The 20,086-nt window shown below is 42.5% G+C and overlaps 2 protein-coding genes across 27 annotated transcripts in view; one reads left to right on the forward strand and one right to left on the reverse strand.

Moving 5' to 3' along the window:
• LOC105493792 (lysine demethylase 5C) overlaps nucleotides 1-19,356 on the forward strand; it is a 62,574-nt gene extending 43,218 nt beyond the window's left edge. For 3 of the 6 annotated variants that reach the window (XR_011618141.1, XR_011618142.1, XR_011618139.1), the window contains 2 exons: nucleotides 4,829-4,910; nucleotides 8,120-8,468. Coding sequence is in view for 1 of the 6 variants with exons in the window: in XM_011761726.3 (XP_011760028.1) it covers nucleotides 4,829-4,834 (6 nt within the window). In the remaining 5 variants the exon portion in view is untranslated. Of the gene's footprint in view, nucleotides 1-4,828; nucleotides 8,469-8,702 lie in introns of those variants that run through there. The other 3 variants (XR_011618138.1, XR_011618140.1, XM_011761726.3) reach the window with 3 other exon arrangements.
• LOC105493789 (KANTR integral membrane protein) overlaps nucleotides 1-20,086 on the reverse strand; it is a 118,665-nt gene that overhangs the window by 32,553 nt on the left and 66,026 nt on the right. Inside the window, exon 6 of one of the 21 annotated variants that reach the window (XR_011618154.1) lies at nucleotides 2,903-3,416. The exons of the other annotated variants lie outside the window; for them this stretch is intronic. The gene's annotated coding sequence lies outside the window, so the exon portion shown is untranslated. Of the gene's footprint in view, nucleotides 1-2,902; nucleotides 3,417-20,086 lie in introns of those variants that run through there. 21 annotated transcript variants of the gene reach the window in all.

Below are 20,086 nucleotides of genomic sequence, written 5' to 3' on the forward strand. Positions count from 1 at the left end.
AATGGATTAATGACCTAAATTTAAGTCCTAAAACCATAAAACTGGAAGAAAACATAGGAGTTAATGTTCATGACCTTGGATGTAGCAACAGTCACCACAAGCATGAGCAACAACAGAAAAAACAGATAAATCGGACTTCATCAGAATTAAAAATTTTGTGCATCAAAGGACATCAAGAAAGTGAAAAGACAGCCTACAGAATGAGATAACATATTTGCAATCATATATCTGATAAGGATTTGCTATCCAGAATATACAAATAACTCCTACAACTCAACAACAAAAAGACAAGCAATTCAATTTAAAAATGGGCAAAGGAGGCCAGGCGCGGTGGCTCACGCCTGTAATCCCAGCACTTTGGGAGGCAGAGGTGGGCAGATCACCAGAGGTCAGGAGTTCAAGGCCAGCCTGGCCAACATGGTGAAACCCATCTCTACTAAAAATACAAAAATTAGCTGGGCGTGGTGGCATGTGCCTGTAATCCCAGCTACTTGGGAGGCTGAGGCAGGAGAATCACTTGAACCTGGGAGGTGGCAGCTACAGTGAGCCATGATCATGCCACTGCACTCCAGGCTGGGCAACAGAGCAAGACTGTCTCAAAAAAACCCAAAAAACCGGCCGGGCGCGGTGGCTCAAGCCTGTAATCCCAGCACTTTGGGAGGCCGAGACGGGCGGATCACGAGGTCAGGAGATCGAGACCATCCTGGCTAACACGGTGAAACCCTGTCTCTAATAAAAAAATACAAAAAAAAAACTAGCCGTGCGAGGTGGCGGGTGCCTGTAGTCCCAGCTACTCGGGAGGCTGAGGCAGGAGAATGGCGTGAACCCGGGAGGCGGAGCTTGCAGTGAGCCGAGATCTGGCCATTGCACTCCAGCCTGGGTGACACAGCAAGACTCCGTCTCAAAAAAAAAAAAAAAAAAAAAAAAACCAAAAAACCAAAAAAACAAAAAAAACAAAGGATCATGTCTTTGTGATTAGGAAGAAAAAAAAATGGGCAAAGGACTTGAATAGATATTTCTCCCAAGATATAAAAATGGCCAAGAGCACATGAAAAGATGCTCGACATCATTAGATCAGTTACCACTTCATACCCACTAGTATGGCTATAATAATAATAATAATAATAATAAAATAATAAGTATTGGAGAAGATGGGGAGAAACTGGAGTCCTGGTACAGAGAATTATCATATGACCCAGCAATTCCACTCCTAAGAATATATCCAAACGAACTGAAAACAAGGAGTCAAAACATATTTCTGAACCAGCATTCTTTGCATCATTATTCACAATAACCAAAAGGTAAATAAACCCCAAGTACCCATCAACAGATAACTGTATAAACAAAATGCAGTATATACAAATACTGGAATATTATTCAGCCACAAAAAGAATAAAGGTTGGACACATGCTACAACATGGATGAACCTTGAAAACATTATTCTAGCTGGGTGTGGTGGCTCACTCCTGTAGTCCCACCTACTCAGGAGGCTGAGGTGGGAGGATCACCTGAGCCCAGCTGGGGAGGTCGAGGCTGCAGTGAGCCGTGATTGCTCACGGCACCCCAGCCTGGATGACAGAGTGAGACCCTGTCTCAAAGAAAATATTATTCTAAGTGAAATAATCCAGACACGAAAGGACAAATATTGTATGACTCCACTTAAATGAAATTATCTAGACTAGGCAAATTCATAGAGACAGAAAGTAGGTTAGAGATTACCAGAGGCTGCAGGTAATAGGGAAATGATTGCTTAATGGGTATAGAGTTTCTGTTTGGGGTGATGAAAAAGTTTTGGAACTAGATACTGTAGTGGTGATGGTTACCGAACATTGTGAATGTAATTAATGCCATCTAATTGTACACTCAAAAATGGTTAAAATGGATTTTTGTTTTGTTTTGTTTTTTTGAGGTGGAGTCTCAACTCTATCGCCCAGACTGAAGTGCAGTGCTGAGATCTCGGCTCACTGCAGCCTCCATCTCCTGGGTCCAAGCAATTCTCTTGCCTCACAGCCTCCCGAGTAGCTGGGATTACAGGTGCCCACCACCATGCCTGGCTAATTTTTGTATTTTTAGTAGAGATGGGCTTTCACCATGTTGGCCAGGCTGGTGTCGAACTCCTGACCTCAGGTGATCTGCCCGCCTCGGCCTCCCAAAGTGCTGGGATTACAGGCATGAGCCACCACGCCCTTCCAGAAATTTTTATGTTATATATAGTTTACCACAATAAAAAAGTTTGGCCCAGCCAGCGCGGTGGCTCACACCTGTAATCCCAGCACTTTGGGAGGCTGAGGTGGGTGGATCACCTGAGGTCGGGAGTTCAAGACCAGCCTGACCAACATGGAGAAACCCATCTCTACTAAAAATACAAAATTAGCCCGGCCTGGTGGCGGATGCCTGTAATCCCAGCTACTCAGGAGGCTGAGGCAGGAGAATCATTTGAAACCAGGAGGCGGAGGTTGCGGTGAGCCAAGATCAAGCCATTGCACTCCAGCCTGGGAAACAAAACTCCGTATCAAAAAAAAAAAAAAGGTGGCTCACATCTGTAATCTCAGCACTTTGGGAGGCCGAGGCGGGCGAATCACGAGGTCAGGAGATCAAGATCATCCTGGCTAACACAGTGAAACCCTGTCTCTACTAAAAATACAAAAAATTAGCCAGGCGTGGTGGCGGGTGCCTGTAGTCCCAGCTACTCGGGAGGCTGAGGCAGAAGAATGGCGTGAACCCGGGAGGTGGAGCTTGCAATGAGCTGAGATCACACCACTGCACTCCAGCCTCAAAGACAGAGTGAGACTCCGTCTCAAACAAAAACAAAACAAAACAAAAAATTTTGGCCCTATCAAAAATTACACTTCTTTTTCCCTGATCTATCATCCATAGAATCAATTCTCACATATTATGGAGGTTTCTTTTTTTCTTTTTTTTTTTTGAGACATGGTCTCACTCTGTCACCCATATTATGGAGGTTTCTGCCAGTATAAACTAGCTACATCTTATCATTTGTGTGTGTGTGTGTGCTTTCTCCTCATAGGTTTGACTTTACTTCCTGGGACGTACAGGAATCTGAATTCAGTAATGGGTCTGGAGGCAACGAGAGATGATACGGGTGGATATTGAAAAGATTAGCCTAACAGTGAGAGGGTCCCCAAGTCAGGCAGGACCAGCCCCATAGACTGGGGAAGAAGGGCTGCTTCTGCTGCCAAGGGAGACTCAGTGAGGGTTGGGGTTTAGGGTGCTCAGATCTATCCAAATCAATCCTGATGTTCCTAGTCCTATTCTCAAGGTCCCATTTTTCCCTAATCAGTGGCCATGTTTTTGCATATGAGACCTGGAGATCTTATGAATTCAACCTGCATTGTAATTCAGCAACCTGCAGGATTTGGTTTTATGTCTGATTTCAGGCTGCATCAGTCCTGCACCTGGAAGAGATAAAAAGATTACTTTAAAAAAATATATATATATATATATATGTGCTGGGCACGGTGGCTCACACCTCTAATCCCAGCACCAGCACTTTGGAAGGCCAAGGAGGGTAGATCACTTGAGGCCAGGAGTTCAACACCAGCCTGGCCCACATGGTGAAACCCCTCCTTTACTAAAAATATAAAAATTAGCCGGATGTGGTGGTGGGCACCTGTAATCCCAGCTACTCGGGTGGCTGAGGCAAGAGAATCGCTTGAACCTGGGAGGCAGAGGTTGCAGTGAGCCGAAATCATGCTACTGCCCTTAAGCCTGGGTGACAGAGTGAGACTCTATTTCTTTGAGCAGTTTTAAGTCCACAGCAAAATTGAGTGGAAAGTATGTATCCCATATACCCACTGCTCCTACACAGACACAGCTTCCCCCACTATCAACATCCCCAGCAGAGTGGTACATTCGTTATAGTCAATACATTGGCACATAATTAGTCAAGTACATAGCTTACATTAAGGTTCACTCTTGGTGTTGTACACTCTATGGGTTTTGAAAAATGTATAATTATATGTATGCACCATTATAGTATCATACAGAGTAGTTTCATTGCCCTGAAAATCCTCTGTGTTCCACCTATTCATACTTCCCTCCCATAACTCCTAGCAACTTCTGATTTTTTTTTTACTGTCTCCATAGTTTTACCTATTCCAGAATGTTATTATTTAGGAATCATATAGTATATGGCCTTTTCAGATTGCCTTCTTTCATGTATTAATATGCATTTAAGATTCTTCCATGTCTCTTGGTGGCTTGATAGCTTATTTATCTTTATTGCTGAATAACATTCTGTTGTCTGGATGTACCACAGTTTATCCACTTACTTACTGAAGGGCATCTTGGTTTCTTCCAAGTTTGTGCAGTTGTGAATAAATCGGCTATAAATATCCATTGCAGGTTTTTATGTAGTTGTAAGTTTTCTTTTTTTTTTTTTTTTTTTGAGACTGAGTCTGGCTCTGTCGCCCAGGCTGGAGTGCAGTGGCCAGATCTCAGCTCACTGCAAGCTCCGCCTCCCGGGTTTACGCCATTCTCCTGCCTCAGCCTCCCGAGTAGCTGGGACCACAGGCGCCCGCCACTTCGCCCGGCTAGTTTTTTGTATTTTTTAGTAGAGATGGGGTTTCACCGTGTTAGCCAGGATGGTCTCGATCTCCTGACCTCGTGATCCACCCGTCTCGGCCTCCCAAAGTGCTGGGATTACAGGCTTGAGCCACCGCGCCCGGCCGTAGTTGTAAGTTTTCAAATCACTTTTCAAATATAAAAGAGTGTGATTGCTGAATGGTAAGGTAAGAATATGTTTAGTTTTGTAAGAACCTGCCAAACTGTCTTCCAAAGTGGCTGAACCGTTTTGCATTCCCACCAGCAATGAATGAGAGTTCCTGTTGCTCCACATCCTCATCAGCATTTGGTATTGTCGGTGTCCTGGATTTTGGCCATACTAAGAGGTATGTGGTGGTATCTCCCTGTATTAATTTGCAAACCCTAATGACATATGATGTGGAGCATCTTTTAACATGCTTATTTGCCATCTGTATATCTTTTTTGGTGAGGTGCCTGTTCAGGTCTTTTGCCCTTTTTCTTTTTCTGAGGTGGGGTATTGCTGTGTTGCCCAGGCTCATCTCCATCTCCTCAGTCAAATGATCCTCCTGCCTCAGCCTCCCAAGTAGCTGGGACTACATGCGTGTGCCACCGTGCCAGGCTTCTTTTGCCTGTTTTAAAATCGGGATGTTCCTTTTCTTATTGTTGAGTTTTAAGAGTTATTTATGTGTCTTAGATAAAGAATCAGATATGTCTTTTGCAAATACTTTATACCAATCTATAGTTTGTTTTCTCATTCTCTTGACAGTGTCTTGTTTTTTTTTTTTTGTTTGTTTGTTTTGTTTGTTTGTTTTTTTTTTTTGGAGAGGGAGTCTCGCTCTGTCACCTAGGCTGGAGTGCAATGGCACAATCTTGGCTCACTGCAACCTCTGCCTCTAGGGTTCAAGCCATTCTCCTGCCTCAGCTTCCCAAGTAGCTGAGATTAGGCGCTTGCCACCATGCCCAGCTAATTTTGAATTTTTCTTTTGAGATGAGTTTTGCTCGTGTCACCCAGGCTGGAGTGCAATGGCACGATCTTTGCTCACTGCAACCTCCGCCTCTCGGATTCAAGCGATTCTCCTGCCTCAGCCTCCCAAGTAGATGGGACTATAGGCACCTGCCACCATGCCTGGCTAATTTTTGTGTTTTTGGTAGAGACGAGGTTTCACCGTGTTGGCCAGGCTGGTCTTGAATTCCTGACCTCACGTCATCCACCCGCTTCGGCCACCCACAGTGTTGGGATTACAGGTGTGCGCCACCACACCCGGGTTTAATTTTTGTGTTTTTAGTAGAGACGGGGTTTCACCATGTTGGCCAGGCTGGTCTCAAACTCCTGACCTCAGGTGATCCACTCACCTCGGCCACCCAAAGTGTTGGGATTACAGGCGTGAGCCATCACGCCTGGACAGTGTCTTTTGCAGAGCAGAAGTTTTTAATCTGAATGAAGTCCAGCTTATCAATCATTTCTTTCATGGATCATGCCTTTGGTGTTGTACCTAAAAACTTACTGCCATACCCAAGGGCACTAACATGTTCTCCTATGTTATCTTCTAGGGGTTTTACAGTTTTGCATTTTACATTTAGGTGTATGATCCATTTTGAGTTAATTTTTTGAAGGGTGTAAAGGAGATTTCTTTTTTGAGGGCAGTGAAAGAAGCTCTCCAGTGTCTGACCATGCCTTGAACTAAAAGTTTACAACCATGATCTTGCCTTTAAAGAGTTTTTTCTTAATTATGTCAGCAATATGTATTTATTGTTGTTCATAAATGGTCAAAAGATACTACCTATTAGACTAAAACAAAGTATAGCTTCTCAAATACAGCATCACATAGAGACAAAGAATGAAAAGGCCAGTCGTGTGTATACTTTAAAACACCCATATATACACATATACCCTCATGTCCAATACAAGCAAATGTTCTCCATACTTTGCTTTGAAAGCAGGAAACATTGAGTTGCAGAGGTTCTAAGATACAGAACATATTGAACACATTTCAGGCATTTAAAAAATGCACTGAAATAGCAAGAATAAAGTTTTTTTCTGGCCAGGCATGGTGGCTTAGGTGTATAATTCCAACACTTTGGGAGGCTGAGGCAGGAGGATCGCTTGAGTTCGGGAGTTCAAGACCAGCCTGGGCAACATAGTGAGACCCTGGGTCAACAAAAAATAAAATATTGGCTGAGCATAGTAGCATGCACCTATAGTCCCAGCTACTCTGGAGGCTGAGGTGGGAGGATTGCTTGAGCTCGGGAGGTGGAGGCTGCAGTGAGCCGTGATCACGCCATTGCACTCCAGCCTTGGTGACAGAGTGAAACCTTGAAAAAAAAAAAGGTTGTTTTTCTTCAAACATTTTGATCCGAGCTAAAGCAAAGAGTACATTAGAACAGACCAGAAAGATGTGTACAAGTACATCTATTTCCTTCTCAAACATTTAACAATTTACTTATTAAACATTAAGCTGAGTCAGTTTAAGCCAAATGACATAATAACTGATTATTGCTCCAAACAGGAATCTGTTGTTTCTTAGTGTCTATAGATAGAAGTTTCACAGATGCAAGGACGTTATTTACCTGAAAGATCATTCCTGTTACAATTAGAGGGCATTCATGCAAAAATTGTTTCCTGTTTTATTTGCCTTTTAAAACTGTGAAACATGATACGAAGACATTTCCTTATGTAATTACAAAATCATTAGTACACCTAACACAATTCACAATCCTTCCTTACTGTCATCATAGTCAAATGAACGTCACTATATTCAAATGTTCCCAATTTAACTAAAAACATATTTTGAAAAATTATTTACAAATAAAACTTTTTTTTAAATGCAGGGTCTTGTTCTGTCACCCAGGCTGGAGTGCAGCACAATCATAGCTCACTGTAACCTCAAACTTCTGGGCTCCACTGATCCTTCAGCTTCAGCCTCCTGAGTAGCTGGGCCTACAGGCATACACCACCATACCTGGTTAATTTTTATTTTTTTCAGAGCAGGAGTGAAAGTTTATTTAAAAGCTTTAGAACAGTAAGGAAAGGAAAGAAAAGAAGGAAAGTACACCTTGGAAGAGGGCCAAGTGGGTGACTTGAGAAACCAAGTGCACCTAATTTGAATTTTTTTGTAAGAGATAGAGTCTTGCTATGTTGTCCAGTCTGGTCTCCAACTTCCAGCCTCAAGTGATCCTTCCATCTTTGCTTCCCAAAGTGCTGGGATTACAGGTGTGAGCCACCACACCCGACCAAAATGTATCTTTTAATAGTTAGATTGATTCAGGATCCAAACATTGACTTTTATGGTCACCACTTCCTTACTTTTCTTTAACATTTTACCACTTAAGCATGACTTCCTATTTGTGTAGTTTAGTTTTGCCTGTTTTTATTAACATCATAGAGTCATAACAGTATGTATTCTTTTGTGTTTGGTTTCTTTCATTCAACATTATGCTTTTAAGATTGATCCATGTTTTAACATATAGCTGTGCTTTATCTTCTTGCCTGTATAGTATTGAAATCAACCCAGTTTTCACACTAAACCGAAAATTGAGAAACTTATATTTGTTTTTATCTGAGTTCCTTTCTCAGGAAACCAATCATCAGGCCTCCCAGAGAGAATCGAGGATCTGAAACCTCCCATATCACCACATCTAGACAATGAGACACACCTGCTGCCTGTTGACAAACTCCTCTTCTTTATACCTCCCGAATTTCTGTTTTCCTGCATATGGTTACGGTGAGACACCAGACCCCTCATCCAACCACCTGCTGCCTGTTGACCAACTCCTCCTCTTCCTTACCTCTCCCTAATTCTTGTTTTACATTCCTTGCCTACTATAAAAACCCCTAACTTTAGTCAGTTGGAGAGATGGATTTGAGACTGGTCTCCCATCTCCTGGCTGACATTACTGGCATTAAAGCTGTTCTTCCCTGGCAATATTCATCTCAGTGATTGGCTTTCTGTGCAGCAAGAAACCAGACCTAGGCCGAACCCCTGGTGTTTGGCAACAGTATTTCATTGTATGAATCTGCCATAATCTATCAACTCTACTTTTGAAAGGCATTTGGAACATTCTGATTTTTAACTGTATAAACAATGCTGCAAGAACATTTTTGTACATATTTCCTGGTACACATAAGCAGACTTTTTTTTTTTTTTTTTTTGAGACAGAGTCTTGCTCTGTCGCCCAGGTTGGAGCGCAGTGGTGTGATCTCGGCTCACTGCAACCTCCATCTCCCAGGTTCAAGTGATTCTCCTGCCTCAGCCTCCCGAGTAGCTGGGACTACAGGTATGCACCACCACACCCAGCTAATTTTTGTATTTTTAGTAGAGATGGGGTTTCACCATGTTGACCAGGCTGGTCTCAAACTCCTGACCTCAGGTGATTCACCTGCCTCGGCCTCCCAAAGTGTTGGGATTACAGGCGTGAGCCACTGCGCCCGGCCCTAAGCGTACATTTCTGTAGGGTGTATGACTTATTGGGACAAAAGGTATACACATCTTTAACTTTTCTAGCTAGTGTCAAACTTTCCTGAAGTAGTTTTACTAATGTATACTCCCAACCAGCAGAGTATGAAAGGTCCTATTATTCCACATACTTCCCAACCCTTGGAACAGTCAATTTTAAATTTTTGCCAAGCTGAGAATTGCAAAATGGTATCTCATGTGGGTTAAAATAGGCATTTTCCTGATAATTAATGAAGTTGAGCACCTTTAATATTTTTTTCTTTTTAGAGACAGGGTCTTGCTCTGTTGCCCAGGCTAGAGTGCAGTGCCACGATCATAGCTCACTGCAGCCTCGAACTACAGGGCTGGGCTCAAGTAGTCCTCCTGCCTCAGGCTCCTAAGCAGCTGGGACTACAGGCATGCCACCATCACGCCTGGATATTAAAAAATTTTTTTTGTAGAGATGGTCTCACTATGTTGCCCAGGCTGGTCTTCAACTCCTGGTCTCAACTGATCCTCCCACTTGGGCTTCCCAAGTTGCTGGGATTGCAGGCATGAGCCAGCACACCAGGCCTACCTTTTCATATTTTTTACTGGTCATTCAAGTACTCTCTTGTAAAACTGTTCGACTCTTTTGCATATTTTTCTATTGATTATCTATCTTTCTCTTGTTGAATTGTAGAACTTCATCTTACAATCTGGATATGGAATCTGATTTTAAGTGAGGCAAACATATTTTCCCATTTTGTGGTTTTCCTTTGTACTGTTTATGGTGTCTCTGGGTGAAGAAGTTATTATTTTTGATGGAGTCAATTTTACCAGTCCTTCCCTTTCATGCTTTGTACTTTTGGTGTTTTGTTTAATAAGTCTTTTACCATCCCAGGCCCAGCGTGGTGGCTCATGCCTGTAATCCCAGGACTTTAGGAAGCCAAGGTGGGAGGATTGAGGCCAGGAGTTTGAGACCAGCCTGGGCAATGTAGCAAGACCCCCCATCTCTATTTTTTAAAAAAGAAATCTTTTACTATTCTAATGTCAAGAATATACTTCTTTGTTACTTTCTTTGCTTTTCACACTTAGGTCTATAATCTACCTGGGAATTATTTGATTTTAAAAAAATACATGGCCGGGCACGGTGGCTCAAGCCTGTAATCCCAGCACTTTGGGAGGCCGAGACGGGCGGATCACGAGGTCAGGAGATCGAGACCATCCTGGCTAACACAATGAAACCCCGTCTCTACTAAAAATACAAAAAAATTAGCCGGGCGAGGTGGCGGGCGCCTGTAGTCCCAGCTACTCGGGAGGCTGAGGCAGGAGAATGGCGTAAACCTGGGAGGCGGAGCTTGCAGTGAGCCGAGATAGCGCCACTGCACTCCAGCCTGGGCGACAGAGCGAGACTCCGTCTCAAAAAAAAAAAAAAAAAAAAAACATAATGTGAAGTAAATACCCAATTTATTTTTAGTTTTTTTAACTGGGCACCCAATTGTCCCAGCACCATTTGTTGGAAAGACTGCCCTGCTCCCATGGCTCTACAGAGACACATTTTTGATAAATCAAGTGTGCGAATATGCACGGATTCATCCTTCTTTTCTTTTTTCTTTTTTGTGACGGAGTCTCGCTCTGTCACCCAGGCTGGAGTGCAGTGGCACAATCTCAGCTCATGGCAACCTCTGCTTCCCGGGTTCAAGCAATTCTCCTGCCTCAGCCTCCCAAGTAGCTGGGATTACAGGCACCTGCCATCACACCTGGCTAATTTTTGTAGTTTTAGTAGAGTCGGAGTTTCACCATGTTGGCCAGGCTGGTCTTGAGTTCCTGACCTCAGGTAATCCACCCGCCTCGGCCTCCCAAAGTGCTGGGATTACAGGCATGAGCCACTGCGCCCGGCCAGATTCGTTTTTCTATCCTTGTGCCAATACTACACTTTTTTTTTTTTTTTTCCTGAGATGGAGTTTTACTCTTGTTGCCCAGGCTGGAGTGCAATGGCGCGTTCTCGGCTCACTGCAATCTCCGCCTCCCAGGTTCAAGTGATTCTACTGCCTCAGCCTCCCGAGTAGCTGGGATTACAGGCGTGTGCCACCACGCCCAGCTAATTTTGTATTTTTAGTAGAGACGGGGTTTCGCCATGTTTGCCAGGCTGGTCTCGAACTCCTGACCTCAGGTGATCCTCCTGCCTTGGCCTCCTAAAGTGCTGGGATTACAGGCATGAGCCACAGTGCCCGGCTGCTAGTACTACACTCTTAGTTACTACAGCTTTGTTTTTTTAAAAAACCCTTAACGTCTGAGAGATCAAGTCCTCCATCATAGTTCTTCTTCAGGAGTCATGGCTATTCTTAACCTTTTTCATTTCTATTAATATGTACATTTTAGAATCAGTCAAGTTCCACCAAAAGAAACAAACAAAACAAATCAACCCACCCATAAGGGTTTAATTGGAATCACATTGAATCTGTAGATCAACTTGGGGAGAACTGGCATTCTTGTAATATTGAGTTCAGCAGCTTATGCATGTGAATATGGTGTCTCACTCCATTTATTTACATCTTTTTTTTTTTTTGAGACAGTCTCACTCTGTCACCCAGGCTGGAGTGCAGTGGCGTGATCACGGCTCACTGCAGCCTTGACCTCCCAGGCTCAAGTGATCCCACCTCAGCCTCCCAAGTGGGACTATGGGCTCGTAACACCACACCCGGCTAATTAAAAAAATTTTTTTGTAGAGACAAGGTCTCACTATGTTGCCCAGGCTAATGTTGAACTCCTGGGCTCAAGTGATCCTCCTGCGTTGGCCTCCCAAAGTGCTGGGATTACGGGAGTTATTTACATCTTGTTTTTTTCTTTTCTTTTTTTTTTTTTTTTTTGAGATAGAGTCTTACTCTGTCACCTAGTTAGAGTGCAATAGTGCGATCTTAGCTCACTACAACCTCCGCCTCCCAGGCTCAAGTGATCCTCCTGCCACAGCTTCCCAAGTAGTTGGGACTATAGGCGTGCACCACCATACCTGGCTAATTTTTGTATTTTTTGCAGAGACAGGGCTTCGCCATGTTGCCCAGGGTGGTTTTATGTTTGTTTGTTTGTTTGGCTTTTTTTTTGAGATGAAGTTTCACTCTTGTCACCCGGGTTGGAGTGCAATGGCTCGATCCTGGCTCACTGCAACCTCTGCCTCCCGGGTTCAAGTGATTCTTTTCTCTCAGCCTCCCGAGTAGCTGGGATTATAGGTGCACACCATCACGCCCAGCTAATTTTATATTTTTAGTAGAGACGGGGTTTCACCATGTTGGCCAGACTGGTCTCAAACTCCTGACCTCCGGTGATCCACCTACCTCGGCCTCCTAAAGTGCTAGGATTACAGCCGTGAGCCACACTGTGCCCAGCCCCATCCTATCTTTCTTGAGGAGGCAGGTTAAGTGGAGAAGGGGACCTAGTTCAAAGGGGTTTAGGAGATCAGGTTGGCTGCGGAGGGACTCAAGCTCTGGAGATGCCTTCAGGGCCAGTCTCCTCTCTGGCCATTTTATTTCCCCAACTACCACCAGGAGGTGCTGCTGGGATTGAGCCCCTTCCTGCCCTTTACCTGGCATTCAGGCCTCATTCTCTTCTGAGGGCCTCCCTTCATCTCCCTGCCCTTGCACGATGGCATCATGTTTGGTCCTGGGATCAGCTCCAAATAGGAAGGCAGGCAAACAGCCAGACCTTTCCCCTAGACTAAGGCTTAAGATCAGGCCGAGTCAGCGCCTATGCATCCATTACTTCCTGCCACCCCTAACTGCAGACATTAGAGTCCCCAGCTGGGCCTGTCCTGCTATGTGGCCTATGTGGCTACCTGCTCAACCTGTAGCCTGGCTTGGGACAACCCCGATACCGATCCCTCTACATAACCAACCATTGCAGACCAAAAGCAGAGGCCCAAGGGAGCAGAAAGGATCCCAGGAGGAGCAGGCACATTGAGGGGTACTCAGATGGGGAGGGCCACCCGCCCAGGAACTGCTGAACTGCCTGGGTGCAAGTCCTCCCTGTGTGTCAGTGGAGACATCCCTCTGGCTGTTTCTCTGACTCTATTTGGAGGGAGTTTGAGGGTGATGAGAAGGATGGGAAGGGGGCTTGGTAAAAATGTGTTACTTTGTATTTATTTAATCTAGTTATTTCAAAAAAGAAAATATGCACTGTTAGAGAACACAGTAAATCTTTAATTTGTATAAATATTTAAATAAACTTCATATTTTTCATGACATACTTGAGCACTTTCTGTGAATATGCATTTTATATAAGGTTTTATGCTGGAAGCAGCTATACACAATTTCTGATTAAGACTTTTTATTCATGATCTCTTCAAATTCTAGACTCTTAATGAGAAATGACTGCTGTTCAGACAGGTGGTGGTAAATGGAAAAGGAGAATTTACCTATGTTTCCACCCATTACCAGAATTTCCATTTCATTCCTGAAATCATTTCAGTCCCGTTGAACAATTTAATAGTTTTAAAAGAACAATTCTTTCCTCCAGTTATTTGCAGATGTTACTCTACTCCTTTTGCTACAAAACGAATGTTTGTCCCTCTTCCCCGAAATTCACAGGTTGAAATCAAATCCCCCATACGATGGTATCTGCAGGTAGGTCCTTTGGGAGGTGAATAGGTCATGAAGGTGGAGCCCCATGGATGGGATTAGTGCCCTTAATAAAAGAGTACCAAGAGAGACAGACCCCTTGCCCCTTCCACCACATGGGGAGACAGTGAGAAGGTGCCATCTGTGAACCAGAAAGTGGGCCCTCACCAGACACTGAATCTGCCGATGCCTTAATCTTAGACTTCCCAGCCTCTGAAACTGTGAGAAATACATTTTTGTTCTTTTATAAGTCACCCAGTCTATGATGGTTTGTTACAGCAGACTTTTAATAACTTTTCTTTATGATTCAAACTATAACAGCAACAGCACCTGGAAACCATTTTCACCTAACCTTTCCTTTTTTTTTGTTTCTGATTAAGTACTTGCCCACTTTTCCAAAGTTTAATTTTTGCTTTGAACCCCAAATCTTTGTCAGTTCACATTAGTTAATTTTGACATGGTCCTTCCAAATTTCTATTAACTATATTCAGGGATCCAAAAAGTCAGCTAATCTTTCCATAGATCTGCCAGGTGAGAATCATTCAAGGAAAAAATCTTCACCTTTTAAATTTTTTTGCTCACAAACTTTTGAAACTGTTCTTCCTTTGGATCAGCTCCCACACTTAAGTATGAAATAGCAGAGAGGGATGTTTTGATCCCTTGTCTTTACACAAAACTGAAAACAGGTGAGAGGTTAGTGCCTTGTATGTAATTAGATTCTGAGTATGATATTGATAGTATCATTTCCTGTGGAAATCAGATAGAAAGGCAAACTCTTACAAATGAGGGCTTCTCTGTGTAAAACAGTAAATGAAATAATGTATTACTTGAATCTCAGGGTTTTCAGAGCAAATTCTAGATGCAAAGCCTTTACGTCTTCCTATCACTGTGGCTTCACTCACGACACAGACTTAATTGTTTTAAAACATTCATAAAAATGCAATGCATGCTCCTAGTTTGGATCATTTTGCTATAAATTATGAGAAATTATTATAACTGGTGTAATTTGAATAGGGTCTGAGGACTAGGTGGTAGTAATGTACCAACATTAATTTCATGACATTGATGGGTGCATTGTGGTTATGCTGGAAAATGTCGTTTGTAGAAAATGCACACTAAAATATTCAGAAATGATGGGGCACCAGGTCTGCAACCGACTCTCAAATGGTTCCGGAAAAAAGTTATCTGTACTGTTCTTGCAACTTTTCTTTAACTTTGTGACACCTTCAAAACATACAATAATTTATGAATTATTAATTTGACTATTTTGACCTGGAATAGTCTGCTTGGCATTGTTGCGTCTCTTGATAATTTTCCATGCAAATCAGACATTTAGGCTGAAGAGTGAGGGCTTGTCAGGCATCCAAATCTAAATCTGAGATGATCCTCATGACTTAAGCATCATTTGTGGACACTGAGTTAGTCTTAGAAATGCGATGACATTCCAGCTTTACTCCAAAAGTTGTACAGTATGGTATTGTGAGGGTTAATTTTATGTGTCAACTCGAATGTGCCATTGGTGCCCAGATATTTGGTCAAACATTATTCTGGATGTTGTGTGAGGATGTTTTAGGATGAGGTTAACATACACACATACATATATACATACATACATCATTTATTTGACAGGGTCTCAGTCTGTCACCCAGGCTGGAGTGCAGTGGTGCGATCCCCAGTTGAGGGTGATCCTCCCATCTCAGCCTCCCAAGTAGCTGGGACTATAGATGTGCTACCACGCCTGGCTAGTTTTTTTTTTTTTTTTTTTTTTGACAGTCTTGCTCTGTTGCCCAGGCTGGAGTGCAGTGGCATGATCTTAGCTCACTGCAACCTCCGCCTCCTGGGTTCAAGTGATTGTCCTGCCTCAGCCTCCTGAGTAGCTGGGATTACAGACATGCAGCAGCACACCTGGCTAATTTTTTTTTTTTTTTTTTTTTGAGACGGAGTCTCGCGCTGTCACCCAGGCTGGGGTGCAGTGGCCGGATCTCAGCTCACTGCAAGCTCCGCCTCCCGGGTTCACGCCATTCTCCTGCCTCCGCCTCCCGAGTAGCTGGGACTACAGGCGTCCGCCACCTCGGCCGGCTAGTTTTTTGTATTTTTTAGTAGAGACGGGGTTTCACCGTGTTAACCAGGATGGTCTCGATCTCCTGACCTCGTGATCCGCCCGTCTCGGCCTCCCAAAGTGCTGGGATTACAGGCTTGAGCCACCGCGCCCGGCATGGCTAATTTTTTGTATTTTTAATAGAGGCAGGGTTTCACCATGTTGGCCAGGCTGGTCTCGAACTCCTGACCTCAGGTGATCCATCTGCCTAGGCCTCCCAAAGTGTTGGGATTACAGGCGTGAGCCACCACGCCAGGCCTGGGTGGACCCAGTTTCTAATGGCTTACATTTGCATATCAAAGGTTGCCAGCCTGGCTCTAAGAGCCAGGGCTTTATAAGAAACTTTTCCAGAGATGCTTTAAAAAACAAAAACTTCCCAAGGACCCCTTTTCCTCTCTATCTGCCTAAAATAATTTCTTAATGACTCCTACAATATTACTCCCTGTGGAGACACCACACTAACTGCTGTTAGGGGATTTTGGGCGGCGACTCCTTCTGGCTACTTCCTGCTGAAAAGGGGCGTCAAATGGGGAACAGCAGCTAGGGCTCCTCCTGGGATCGATCTAAGGGTCCTCGGAAGAATGGCCTGTCTATGTGTGGTTCAGTTTACAGCACCATTTGGAGTTTGATTGCTTCTAGGCGAGAAGAAACAATTCGAGTTATAGTATTGTGTATACAGGGTCCAAATATCAATACAAGACATATAAGCAAGAGAGGGCTTAATAAAGGGGTTAACCAATTCCATAAAGAAGACTGGAATTTCTTAAAGAGGGTTTGTAGCCACTCGAGGCTGAAGCCGGCATTTTCCCTGAGCCTGTCAATAATTTTGATTTGATTTTTAAGTACCTGTAAATTTTCCTTTACTAGAGGTATAAATCCAAAAGCAGCATGTTTCATTTAAAACTGCGTCACTAAACCCAATAAAAAGTCCTACCAGACTCAGTGATAGTAAAACTTTCATGCTTCCTTTTTGTTAGTAACTATTATCTCTGCTATAAGGATAATAATTAAGCAAAATACGACAGCGATGGAAACTCTCTGTTTAATATTTCAGTTAGAAGGTGCTACTGTGTATAACCCTTTTGCAAATAATAGAGTGAGTATAACAATTTCCATAAGTGTGGTGTGGTAGATAATTTTCATCTAAAATTTTACTTGTCAAGATATAGAATTCCCCTTTGGGGAGGTCTATGAAGTTTCTTGCTTTTATTTTCCTAAACAAAGAAACCTCCGGGTTATGGGCACCCTACCCACTTTTATTACCTGGCAGAATTTGCAGGATAATTGCCCAGAACCAGTATATTGATCCGGATTTTTACATTACCCATCCCTTATTTTTTCTTCCAAGCTGCAGGAGATCACTACTTGATTCACAGGAATAAGCAGGGTTAGTCTAAAATGTAGACGAAAAGCTTGAAAACAATTAATGAGACTAGGACTTAATGACAAGTGTATGATAAGCTTTGGAGCACCATTTTTCTCTCTAGTCCTCATTTTTGGTAAAAACAAATTGTGAATAAACTGTAGTCTTATATTTGGCCTGATTATTTGCATAAAGTGCAGCAAGAATGGTTATTTCTACATAGGCCTTTTGGATTGGCTTTGATGAAACTGTTTCACAAGGAATTTCAGATAAGACTTTTAAAAAAGCCGAGCCTAGCAATGGGTTTGTATCCTCAAATACCTGTGGACTGGGTGATCCTCTCCTCTTGAGGTCCCAAGATAAACTCGGAGCTTCCAGACCTGTTAGAAAGTGACATTCTTTACTGACCACAGGTTAGGAACCCTGTGCAGGGACTGTGTAGACAAGGTATGAGGCCAGTTCTCCCCAAGGGGTTTTTATTGGCTCTGCATGTCAAGCTTGATTCCTTAAAGAGAAACACACCCTTTCAGTTAAAGCCTTGGTAAAATAACCAGTTTTTCCAATTGTGTCCCGCTGATAAAGAAAAATGGATTCTTATTGCACCGATGCAAACAACTATATTGCCATAAGTTAAGAGTACTCACAGATAGTTTCCAAATTCCAGAGGAACCAGGCAGAGAAATAAACATGCTCTAAATTTTGTTCATAGGAGTATACCTTACTCAATTATTAAAGGCCATGAATGGTTTAAAATAAGTTTCTCCTTGACTCTGAAAAACAAAACAAGGATCAGCAGTATTCCAAGCAAAAGATAAAAGGCTTGCTTTAACTTTCTGAGTGCAGCTCATTTAGTTAACTCTTGTTTTGCTTGATATTTGTGACCATGTCAGTTCTTTAAAAGTTTCCTATGTTCTTTCTCTATTCCAATGTTACAATCTGTAAAGCTATTAAAAACCTGCATTTGAGAAAACCTGTTAAAGTTCTTAATATAGCCTCATTATAAACTGTCTTTTAAGAAGGAACAAAACAAGACAATTGTCTGCGAATGGCAACATTTCCGGGGTAGTTACAATTAAAAACATGACTGACAAAAGAAATTTGTGTATATCCATGGTTTACAATAACTTTACCTTTAATTATGATTGATAGCATATACTTAAGACATTAGAATTTTAGAAATCCCGTACAATTTTTGAACATATATTAGTATTATTCACCAAAATATAACTTAAAGAAGATTGGACATCATTTTGGCAATCTCATGTGACTAAACATGCCAAATAATCCTGATTACCTCTTTTATTTTTTTTTTTTTGAGATGGAGTCTCGCTCTGCCGCCCAGGCTGGAGTGCAGTGGCCGGATCTCAGCTCACTGCAAGCTCCGCCTCCTGAGTTTACGCCATTCTCCTGCCTCAGCCTCCCGCTGTTTACCTCTTTTTAAAAATGTTTCAGAGGCCCTATGAACCATCCAAAAAGCCAGGCATTAGCAAGGACAATTCCCAGACTGCCATAAATTATTTTGCCAAAATGATGACTTGAAAGGCAAAAACATTTTATTAGCCTTTACTATGACACGGAAATCCTGTTTAAAGCCAAGTTTTACCCTTGTATTAGTTTGTTAATGTTAACCCTAATTGGTTTAAATAAAACCTTATAGATCATTCTATCTAATCCTAACCAACTTGACCATGAAGTGAAATTTCTACAAACTTTTTATAACCCTTTTACTAAAAGGCAGAGTAGTGTTTTAAGACCTCCTTGCTATGCTTTTATTTCAATGCTTAGTTTATGAAAAGACCATATAGATACTATGGGAGAAGACAGTGTAGTGCTTCTACCATGCATTTCATTGCAAGGCAACCCAAAGCCAACTGGCTTATTTTGTAATCAGCCCATCCCTGACGGGAGTCTCATCTCCCAGTGGGGAGTGGGGATGTCTCCTTATTTTTCAGGTGGCCAAGAGCATGCTTTTCTGATTTATAACTATTATTAGCCATCCCTTACAGTGTATTTTTTACCTAGTTATTATACACCAAAGCTCTCTTACAATGCGGAGTAATTTCTGATACTGCAAAACTCAAAACCATCAGATAACACAATGCAAAACAGAACAGAGCTTTTGATTTTGAGAGGGATCTATTTGCTTTTAATTCCTGGGGTTTCATGAGGAAAACAGGGTTTTCCCTAAAACGGGGTCTGTGGCACCTCCTCTGTTTTTCCCAAGGAGTCCCATGCTACCAGAAGTTATCTCAGGGCCTTTAATGCATGCATTAAGAATGGCAAGACAGAAAAAAAAAAAAAAAAAAAAAAAAAAAAGGAGAAAAATAATTCAGCCGACTGAGAAGAACCTTCTTCTTCCAGAAAACAAGATCCAAGAAAAGAAAAACATAAAGGCCTTTTAAATATACCTAAAACTTGAATATTCACTTTTAATTAAGCTGAGCGCTCTTTAAGAAAATCTTTTAAAATCCCTTGTTACTTACTTGACTTCAGCCACGCCAAGCAGTTAAGATGTTTGGCTTTTGAACTTTACAAAGAGTAACCTCAGAGGTGAAACCAATGAGCCTTAATTAGGTTATGACTTAACCGCCAGTGTACAAGGTATTTTCAAAGGAGTGATAGGTAGCTTTTGAAACTGTCGTTGCAAAATTGTGAGTGAGACAGTGAAAGAGATCCGACCCAAACAACTTCATTTTGTTTCCAGCTCTCAAGCTGTCCTTGCCAATCACTGGGCATAGGCTGAACCAACTTTGGGAGGAGTTGGGTTTACAGCCTGGCTCTAAGAGCCGGGGCTTTACAAGAAACTTTTCCGGAGATGCTTTAAAAAACGAAAACTTCCCAAGGACCCCTTTTACTCTCTATCTGCCTAAAATAATTTCTTAATAACTCCTACAACAATACTCGTCTTCCCTGAATAGCACTGTTTTCCACGAGAACCAAAAATGCTGGAGAAGAGCTGACTTTTGATTATCAAATGAAAGGTTCTGGAGATATATCTTCAGATTCTATTGACCATAGCCCAGCCAAAAAGAGGGTCAGAACTGTATGTAAATGT

This window comes from Macaca nemestrina, chromosome X, assembly GCF_043159975.1.
Source record: "Macaca nemestrina isolate mMacNem1 chromosome X, mMacNem.hap1, whole genome shotgun sequence".
NCBI classification, from domain to species: domain Eukaryota; kingdom Metazoa; phylum Chordata; class Mammalia; order Primates; family Cercopithecidae; genus Macaca; species Macaca nemestrina.